Source organism: Sitodiplosis mosellana, unplaced genomic scaffold (genome assembly GCF_009176505.1).
Source record: "Sitodiplosis mosellana isolate CC-2019 unplaced genomic scaffold, AAFC_SMos_1.0 Smas_scaffold_6166, whole genome shotgun sequence".
Classification (NCBI taxonomy): Eukaryota; Metazoa; Arthropoda; class Insecta; order Diptera; family Cecidomyiidae; genus Sitodiplosis; species Sitodiplosis mosellana.
Genome location: NW_022601407.1, coordinates 5,199,349 through 5,210,304, shown reverse-complemented (window position 1 = coordinate 5,210,304; position 10,956 = coordinate 5,199,349). Strand labels below are relative to the sequence as shown.

At 35.5% G+C, this 10,956-nt stretch overlaps 1 protein-coding gene across 8 annotated transcripts in view; it reads left to right on the top strand.

Annotated features, from left to right (window-relative positions):
- The first annotated feature begins 317 nt into the window (after nucleotides 1-317).
- The window catches only part of LOC129575145 (terminal nucleotidyltransferase 4B-like), a 14,498-nt gene continuing 3,859 nt past the window's right edge, over nucleotides 318-10,956 (top strand). The window contains exons 1-5 of one of the 8 annotated variants that reach the window (XM_055458092.1): nucleotides 3,843-4,054; nucleotides 4,154-4,462; nucleotides 4,872-4,920; nucleotides 6,809-8,359; nucleotides 8,545-8,842. In XM_055458092.1, coding sequence (XP_055314067.1) covers nucleotides 8,152-8,359; nucleotides 8,545-8,842 — 506 coding nt within the window. In that variant the 5' untranslated portion in view covers nucleotides 3,843-4,054; nucleotides 4,154-4,462; nucleotides 4,872-4,920; nucleotides 6,809-8,151. Of the gene's footprint in view, nucleotides 6,627-6,808; nucleotides 8,360-8,544; nucleotides 8,843-10,956 lie in introns of all 8 variants that reach the window. The other 7 variants (XM_055458096.1, XM_055458090.1, XM_055458093.1 and 4 more) reach the window with 7 other exon arrangements.

Genomic DNA, 10,956 nt, shown 5'->3' with positions numbered 1-10,956 from the left:
AATGATTGTGAAATAATGTCTAGTCTCGATGCACAACGATTTGAATCATTCATGTGATTTCGATGCAATTTGATGAAATGTTCGGGAAAAAAAAACTTCCTATAAAAACAAAACCAAAACAAAAAAACGGGTCGTATAGCCAAAATGCTCGCCAAACTCGAAAATTTGAATGAATGAATCATCAATGGAATGCTATTCAATTCTACCGTTTCTACACCTTTTTTCCCCTATTATATCACACAATTCTAAAGTGAATGTTTTGGGCTGAAAACGAGTATAACATTTACATTTTGTTAATTTTGACATTTGAAGGACACACTTTGAAACCGGAATTTGGATCAAGTCAAGCGTTTTTCATGTTACAGAGGGCGTTTTTATCAATTTGACAGTTTCAAAAACTACCATCTTCACATCTATATTGTGTGTATACCGACGGCGAATATACAAATATTTTGTGCATTTTTATTTTTATTGGAATTACGGCCGTAAAACAAGTGATAATTTTCAAAATTGAACAATTGCATCATCAATGCACATCAATCGGGCAATAAATCAAATGATGAATTTGTCATGTTTTTAAATAGTAAAACGGTTTGTACGTGTTAGTAGTACCCAATTCGATTGTGATTGTATGCGTTCATACGAAAATATACATGCCGAACGAAGTAGTACGGTTATCAGCCATTCAATACACAACACACAACACTGACACTGGCCCGTCAAATATCAAATGAGTATACGCGCCTGTGTTTGTGTTTGTGTGTATTAACGGCAACACGAAGAGAAAGAGAGACAGAACGCAAAGGAAAGAAAAACTACAACGGTGGCTCATACAGGCGTGTGTTCATGGTGTTGAAATGCTCGCACTGACAAATAACTTACTTAAGAAGTGATTCGTAAAGCAACAAAAAAAAAATAATAGAGGATAATTATCGTCCCTTCATATTTTCTGTTCGAAGAACGAGAAAATAAAAGAAGAATTTCGAGTGAAAAAAAAAATACTCTCAATCGATTTGTAGTGAAACAAAAAATCATTGAAATTCAATCGTAAAAAGTTATATGGTTCTAAACTCGAAACGAGGAAAAAAAATCACTATTATCGGTTCGGATTATTCAACTGCCCACAAGTAGAAAAAAAATAGAAGTGAAGAAAGAAAGAACGAAACGAAACGAGAGAAAAAAAATTTGCCGCTGCAATTGAATATATAAAAAAATCAAAAGAGCGAACGAGCCAAAGAGAACAGCGCAAAAAATTGATAGAAACTATTTGATAAAATCAAGTGAGCCTCATAGCTGTTCGGAGTGAGAGTGTGACGTACGAAAAGCGATTCATTTAAAAAGCGGAAACAGCCAAAAAAAGACAAGAGACACAAGAAAAAAATCGCCGAATTTATTCCAAAAACGGAGAAACAGAGACTGCTCGACTGTTTCTTTTTTTAAAATTTAAATAGATAATAAGACATCACACCGGATTGTTTTTTTGTGTGTGTGTGTGCGTGTGTATACGAAGAGAAAAGGAGAAGAGGAAGAATACATCTTGCACCGATCAAATCATCGCAATCCCGAATGATAAGGAATATCACTTAATATCAATACAAACGGAACTGTTTTTCTTCGGTTTTTTTTTCTTTCTGTATTATTTAATTATTGTGACACGTTCAGATTATTTTTTTTGTGCATAAGAAAAGAGAGGCGAACCACCCGAACGAAATTTATTCACGAACAGGTAGCTATTTTATCGCTTTTATTTTTTTCGTTCTTGCTCTCTCTCTCTCTCTTGTCTTGTCTCTCTTCTCTTGTGTAGCAACAGTCAAGACAAGAGAAAAAATAAATATTATTCATTTTCGACCATAGAAGCGAAGAAAAAAAATCTTTGCCTTGCTTCCTCACACATTGCGCTTGCCATTTTTGATCATTTCGCTTAGCAACTGTATTTGTTGTTGTCTAATCGTCTTCATCGTCGCTGTTGTCGCATATTCATCTGTTTTCTTGCGCTTCATACATACTCGCTTTTCTTCACACACACACATTCGATTCATAGAAGAAAACGAATCATGGAACTGCATGAAGGGACAGAAAAAAACAACAACAAGTAACGTTCGCATTAGATATTGGCTCTCATTGTCTCGCAACATTTCGCATTTCATTGATCAACAAACATTAATCGATCAAATTGTCATTTTGGTGTTTTCATTCGGTTAGTTGCTTGAAAAAAATTCACTATTCGTGCCTGTGTGTGTGTGAGTGTGTTTTTCATAATTCGACATTTGAGCTAACCCCAAATGTGTGCCCTATCTTGTGATGTTTCCACTTTGAGCCGTCGTAATTCAATCTTCAACGATTTCATTCAATTGAATGAGGCTCTTTGTGGCCACACACACACACACAAACACACACACGCACACACTAAGGCCACTTTTCCGCGTGTTTCACATAGAGATTTGCACAAAGAGAGCAAACGAGCATATATGCTGTTTACAAAATCATCATCGAGAACAAAATTTATGAACAAATGATGAGCACACACATCACGCGCATAATTTGTGATTATGACGCTAGTCACCCCTTTTTTCCTCTCGATCTCGACTCTCTTTTTCAATTTCGATTGCCGTGTGATGTTTGTTCTAATTGTTGTCTTCTCGTTTCCTGGATTTGTACCACGGTGAAAATGTGTCACGGTACCAGAGATGCTAGTCATTGATTAGGCGCGTGATAATATTCCAAAAAAGAAGAAACTTCTCTGAACTGTTTGACATCATCGACCGCTGAGAGAAAAAAAAACCTTTTCATACAGCATTTTTTCGCATTTACTACGATGCCGCAATTGTTTTTGCATTAATCTATGCATATCGCGTGCCGAAACGTGATGACCAATACAAATAACAGGCGATCGCAATCGCTAACACCCTTTCATCGTAGAATATCATTCGAAAACACAATTTTTCCAATCGAAAATCCATCGCACAAATTTACATTTGTTTTCTATCGCTTCAATCCTACTAATTCATCATCAGCTGAGAGCTTGATGAACGGCTAATCATTTTTACCGCATTAAAAAAAAGTAGATGTCATGGATAATTTGCCGATTTCAAGATAACGCACACCTCCAGCACTTGGTTTAAGGTTAAAAAGTGACTCGGTCGTTGTTGTTTTTTATCAATTAATCGAATAGGAAAAAAAAAGTTGTTTTTTTCTGATTTTATCGCACATTTTTTCCCCCTCAATTCCATTGACATTGTTGAATGGCGTCAGAACAGCCCTTTGATTAGAAAAATAGTCATTGTTTTTCAATGAACCCATTCAAAATTATCTTGTAATTAGACCAGAAAAAGAGAGAGAGAGAAAACACACACGGCGTGTGTTGAGTTGTGCAACCGCAAAAAAGGGCAACATATTTTGAATTGAGCGCTCGATAAATACACCGGTTGTATGTATCATCATTGGCTATTGTGAAAGAAATTGCACATTGTGTGAAAGGGAACAAACAAAATTGCCATTCACATTGAATAGCTTGCAATTTTCATTTTTTTTTCTCTATTTTCGTTTTCACCTTTACAAAAAAAACTATTTGCAACATTGACAAAAATCCAGTCAAAAAAAATGAAGAATCCAACCGAAAACCTTGTTTAAGTGTCAAGGAGTATCGATAAAATTGTCTTTAAGAAGAAAAAAAAATGCTGTCATCTGATTTGACAATTCGCAAGAGGTCGCTAAAAGCCTGTATTCCATTAAATATTCGGTGAACAAATAAAGAGAATATACACGAAGCTGTCACATATATTATTATTATCTCTCTCTTTCGCATGGTACGCGCCCGATGGTGTTTGTGTGTATGTGGTCGTATTTGTGTTAGTTGGCGCGCGCCTGACTTTTTGTCTCAGTATATGCAGCACTGACACAAGCGCGAAATCGGTGCGTTTGACAGTTGCATTTGGATTTTGACATTTTATCCATTGTTTTCTTGTGTGTTGTGTATCGAACGGCCATAGAAATAGGGAAAGAAAGCGCGCGTTAATTGTGGATCGAAAAGAGACCCCAACACAATTGATCTAGTGTATGTCTTTTTGCCTCTAAATGTATGCGTTCATCATTTGAAACTATTTTCCTTGTTCGTTTTATTCGTTTCCTATTTCATGTGCCTGTTCATATGCAGACAGCAATAGCAATTACACTATTGACACAACACACCAGAGCAATTCAATCGACACAGAAGGAGGAGGAAGAAGAAGAAGAAGAAAAAACACACCAACGTGAGCCAACGCAGCCACTGTATTTGTCTTTTTTCTTCCTCCACCTTGTTGCTTCTTTCTGCTTGTTTCTTCTCTCCATTTGTGTGTGTGCGTCTGTGTGTTTGATTGAGTGTGTCTCTCATTTTCGGTGTGTTTTGTGTTTCCACACAGAAGACAGTTTTTAATATCCCGTGAAACACAAAACGGAAAGAACAATCTTTTTTTTATTCGTCGTGTATATTGCCCACTGTACACACTTTTAGTGTGGTGCTTGTGAAGTGAATGACTATTTTTCTTTCTTGCTTTTCGATGGAAAGATACCGAAATTCAAATCTATATAAATTATAAACTTTTAGTGCGTGTGATTTATTTTCATTTCATATATAAAAAGTTCGTACGCCTATTGCTTTTGTGTTCATTCTTGCGAAGTGCATCGGAGATATTGGCAATTTTATTTTATATTTTCAACAAAAGAGACCATTAATAAGTGGATAGGAATAATATAAACGCGATCTGACCGTGGAATATATGTTTTGACAGACGGTTTCAGATTCGTGTTGTTTTTTTGTTTGTTTGCGCTGAACATCAATTTTCCAAACAACCTGTTTGAAAACCATTCGCCATAAATCGACAAGGGCGAAGAAGAAAAACGCCAGCGAAATTCATTGTTTGATTTGTGTATGGATTTAATGTGAGTGATAAACTTATTTGCGATTCATTTGTGTGTTTGGAAACAAAAGAAAAATCATCCAATTATGTTGGTTTTTTCGGATTACCTATCAAATCAACAATATCTAATTGGAAATGTTGGCTTAAGACAGAGATTTATCAAGAGTTAGAATTGGAAAAAAATGGATAAAAAATTGCGCAGAAAGCAGTGAAGCCCGGTTTATCATGTTTCGCAGAGATCACGTCAAAATAGAGCTCACCCATTCCGATTGAATTGGATTGGCGTTATCATGTTTTTGGCCGAGAGATTAATTCATGTTTACCTGTGTGTTTGTGCGACGTTTGCAATAGTGATGTGATTTGTGTGGATTTTAGTCACAGCCAATTGATTTCATTAAATGATCCACCAAGTTTTGCGTACTATTCAATTCAAATTAACCACTGAAACGTCAACATTTGACATCTAAACAGTCGATATACTTCAAAAAAAGCGCAATTTCCTGGAAATTAACTCAATATGTTCCGGTCCATTCATTTGTCTCTCGCAAAATATGGCTTCAGACGATTTGTCATTCATAAAGATAAAGATTCCGTTCGACCACTATAAACCTGAAGTTGCATAAAAATTGTGCGCTCATTTGAAAAAAAAGACATAAAGAAATTCTTATAAAAACGATTTTTTAGTATTTTTGTGACTCGATGCGTCAGTTTTTTTTTTGCGTGAGTGTATGATTTAAACCAAATGGGCTTTGAAGCAAAAGCCCCGTGGTCATAGCATAGTGTGAATCGGAAATATGACAGGAAACCGCGAATCAAATTCAACAATCGCAATCCCATTAACACATCGGCTACATTCATTTGTTGACAGCTACTTTCGACTGTCTACTTACAAATTAGACAGACACAAATTCTAACCTATATTATTTTTGACGGCGAACCAATGAAAAATGTGTGTGCAAATGCGTGATTGAAAAGAAAAATGTTTGGAAAATAAAACGATTTGATTCGAATTAAAAACGAAATTCATTTTTTACTTTCCTTTTGGTCAAATCGTAAAATGTCCATCGAATAATTGGTTTGCGCGTACAACACACAAAACCAAAAGAACGACGTGCGATGAATACCATAGAAAAAGTGCGGTTAACATACACACAGGAGCGCAAGAGAATTGTTGCCTCTCTTTCGCATCGGGTGTCAGATGAGAGATACACACGACTATAGAGCGCATCCATGTTATAATATCGTGTGCGTCAATGAAAGATTATTTGACAGATGTGTTTGTGGAAAAGTACGACAATCGAAACCACAATAAGAGACAAAAAAAAGCAAAACAAAACACACATTTTTTTCTTCTGTTTCACTACTAATTTTGGAATAATTTACTTAATTTATTGGCAAGCAATAAACGAAAGCGAAAATATTGCTCGACGTCATTTCTCACGACTAAAACCTTCTTATTTTTTTTTATTTCGCAATTCCAATTTTAAACATCAATAAATTTTCATATTCGGCTGCCAAAACAAGTGCGTTCAAGAGACTTATTTACGCGAGTATTTAAGATAATTAGTTTGACGTGTGTGTGTGTGTGTGTGTGTGTGTGCTTTTGTTTTGGAATTGATAAAACAATTCGAACGATATACCGATTAAATATCGATGTTTGTTGATGTGATTTCAAGGCATTGATTTTCGAATTGAAAGCAGGCATGGCCAAGAGCATCAATGTATTTTGTAAGAGAAAGCATAGAAAAAAGAAAACGAAAATACCTTGAATGATAGAGATTCGTAGATAAAAAAAAATCCGAAAATTCCACACCGAAAAATTTGTCCATAGATTCCGTAGTTTGCTTTGAAAATGAACCGAAAAATAACATGCAACAATTAACAAACCATAATTTAATCGTATTTTGCAGCTTGTGTCATCCAGCATCATTCATACACACACATATAAAATCTCATAATTACTAAGCATCGCCACATCTAATCGAAAGAAAAGGAAATAACTGCAAGAAACGAACATTTCAAGCAGAGAACCGAAACCAATAAAAAAAGGTGCAAATCGAGGTTCAATCAAGTTATATGAATCGATCGAAGTGAGAGACGAAAATTACATAGCGAAGTGAGCGAGCGTCCGCACGCAAACCGATATTATAGCGAAGGAAAAATAGTTTATTAAAAAAGTGACAACAACGGGCAGCAGGGATCGACACTGCATACGAATACTAGAAATAGAGTGTGTGTGAGAAAGAGAGAGAGAGGGGGGGAGAGAAATAGAATAAACGATCGCACATATACGAATCGAGTGAAGTTCGAAACGGTAAATGAAAAACAAAAGCCATCAAGGTTACGCCACTCAACGTGTGTGTACGCGACTCACTCACTGATGACGGATATAGATTTTTTTTTTAAAGAGAAGCAAAAAGAAATATTACTCAAATATCTAGAAAAGGAATAACGAAAGAAGACCAACACTTGCTGAAAGAACAACGGGATAACAAAGAAAGATAACCCTTTTGATAAGCCTATAGCCAACTAACTATACCAGGAGTGCTTCAACGAAATTCAGAGTACTGAGTTCATATACACACCCATTGTAAACGAATTCTTGACGAATTTCGCATCCGAACAACGTAAACAACACCAGAAGAAAACAGAAAATTGTACGAAATTGATTATTTTCTCGTTAGTGTCGTGTTAAATGCAATAATATTTGCTTCCAAGCTCTGAAGTCAGAGTGCATATTTTTTTAGAAAAAAAGTTTACGAAAAAGTGAGAAAGAGAGAGACGAGGAAGTCGTGTGTGCCCAAAGTAGGAATCGCGATTAAGGAATAGTTCCAGTGATCGTCAACGATCCATCAAAATATTGAACCACTTGCTTTTCCATTTGCATCATTCTACATCGCAGCTTTGGCATATTCATCGCATTTGCATCTCTCCTTATATACAGACTCTATTTTATTGTGATATCTGTACATGTTTATAATCTAAAAACAAGAATATCTTGCGGGCGGCTGCTGTCGGTTTTTTTTTCTTCGGTGTTCTGCGTTGAATGTGCAACAACAAATACAATATTTATATTTGCATTTTCATCAAATTCGCCGAAATATTTACCGAAATTCAGAACACAACTCAAAAAGTGAAAACCACATCGTTTTAGTTAAGGCTTCAAGAAAGAAAGAAAAACACATATATTTATACATTTTTCTTTGAATAAAACAATTTGGTGTGTGCGTGTGTTAAAGACGATCGTGGATGAATGGATCCAGCCATAGCTTGGTTTCAAGAAGAGCAAGAAGGGCCATCGAAACGACTTTGGTTAAGTATTTGGGAAACAATTCAGGAAGTGGAAATGGAGCAACAGCAACAACAGCCAATCACACATAACACCCAAACCACACAAGGGTTCAACAATCAACCACAAGCACCGGCTGTGATTACAAATAATACCAATAATTTTATTGAAGGTAAGACATTCACACACACATAGTATTCAATTTTCAAATTCGATTTTTTTTAAACTCATTTTTATTGAGCTGAACTCATTTATCTGTGGTGAAAAATACTCTCGATTTGAAAAAAAAAAATCAATTTCAACTTCCAGTTTTTGAAACTTTGAATCAAAACTATTGTCTCTTGCATTCCATTCCAGACAACAATCAAAAACATAAAGGGACTAACAAAAATAGCGTGAATTCGTCGACGGTTCCGATGGAAAATGGCCAACAGTCAAATCAAATTACGACACAGTCAACCCAACCACCACAACAGCATTCACAACAGCAACACATAGAACGCTCATATTATAATCCATCGCGGAGAAAAGCGGCCCTGTACGAAAACAGAGCCAGCACATACAATCTGAACCGATATCAACACAAAATTATTGGCAAACACCTTGGATGCCCATGGAGACCCAATAATTTTGTGTATCCACCAGGTGTGCTTGGGTAAGTTGATTTGCAATTATGATACCTATTCGTTTTTTTTAACCGATTCCCGTCTCTCTTGAATCGTTGTTCTGTTCAAAATGTCTAGATTCGTCTTGGGCTTAGTTGCAAATAGGTTTGTCTCTTCTTCAAACATTTTTTCCCAATCGAAGAAATTTTTTTTTCTCCGAAATTTCAAGCTTGAATTGAATTGAAATAATGCTCAAAAATAGTGAGTTGATAAAAAAAGGTTGATTCAATTCAACTTTAAATCAACGACCCACTTGATTATCGCGTAGAACTTCGTTCAAAATGAATTTGTACGCAAAATTCCATTTAATTCACAAATGAACAATCAATTGATTAATTTTCACGCATATCAATATCAACAGTAGCAACGAATGAAAAGAATCACCTCCATATGATTGATTCAAGCGTGTATGAGCCCCCCTGTTTATTTTACCTTTTTGTGACGTTTGCTAATTTAAATTACATCATTCTGCACCTGATTTGCCTATAAAATATGCTTTCATATCTAATCTTGTTTAAACTATTGCTCGTTCGAAATGAAAAAATTTCAAAAAAAAATTATAACAAAGCGTCTCTTTTGTACGACGTTGTTACCAGCAGTATCATGACGCAAATATACGCTCAATGTGAAGAAAGTAATTCGTTTATTCCTTCTTTTTTTTCTCACTCACTTATTGCTAATATTTGCCACTGTAACTAAATTTCCATTCGAATGTTTATTTCGTTATTCGGTAAAGGTATGTGTCGCATTTGGGTGTTGAAATCTGTTTACTGCAAGCATATATTTTAAGTTGTTGTTGTTGGAGGACATACAAAGAACCATTTAAATCGTGATTTAGTATTTGGAATGACTAAATTTTTTTTTAATGTTTAACTGCATTAATTTGTCATGAGTATGAGTTGATCGCGGACGCTCGCGCGCTCACTCAAGCACGCTTAATAAAAATGTGTTCATATTTACATTTATCAAATTAAAAAGAAACCCCGTATTTGCCCAGTATTCGCGTGTAGACTGCTTTTTCCGTCTATATGTGAAGCAAACTCTTTTTCTTGCCTATATTTACACGGTTTCTGCTTGTTTCTATCTCCTTCGTTACCCTTTCCATTTCATCTTTGACAGTGTATATTTGGTTTCTCTCGATATTTTAAAAATAAATTTAGAAATGTTTCTTTGCGAGAAAAGAGAAAGAAAAAAACCCAGCGCAACAAGAACGAAATAAAAAGAAAACCGAACAAAAAAAATTTGAATACGCGCGCACTATATGTGCGCTATCAAAGCGAGAAAATGACATTATGCTGTCGTTGTCGGTTTGTCGTCCGTCTTTCATCAAACAGAATGCTAATCAAGTTTTTCGGTTATTTTTATATCGAAATCGTATTGGTTGCTCTAATTAAATTGGAAATCGCCCTTTTATATCGCAGCGGTTATTTTGCATTTTATGCAGTTTGAAAGAAGAAAAAAATTCGTCGCAATCAATTCGTACGTGAAATAACCGAAAAAAATAGAAGAAGAAGGCGACGACGAGGACAAACGGCAAACGACGACGAATCAATTGGTAGCGATGATGGAATGTGCTGAAGCCATATTATCTTACCTGCACTGCATGACTGTACATTGTATTTGTCATGTAGTTTGCATTTTATATTCAGCTGTTAGCTGTTTTGAAAGTCGCTGTGTGTTTTTTCTTCTTCTTCGATTCAATGAATCTCGATATCATCGAACGTCATAACGCGTATATAAATGTCAAGGTGATAAGAAACGTTGAGCGCGCAGAAAATGAGAGAGACAGAGAAAAAAACCCGATTTGAGGATAACAACATGAAAATATCTCATAGAATCGAGCGTACCACAGACAAGAAGTGACAATAAAAATATATATATTTAATCAAATTGGACTGAAGATGGAATAACATTTGCATTTTTGTCTCTTCGGAAAAAAACGATAAAAAAATTCGCACAAACTTGATACTAAAAACACGGACAAACAACGAATCAAAGCAATTGCAAATACATTTTCATGTTTTCTTCCCTCTATCTCTCTCTATTCTCTCTCTCTCTCTCTCTCTCTCTCTCTCTCTCTCTCTCTCTCTCTCTCTCTCTCTCT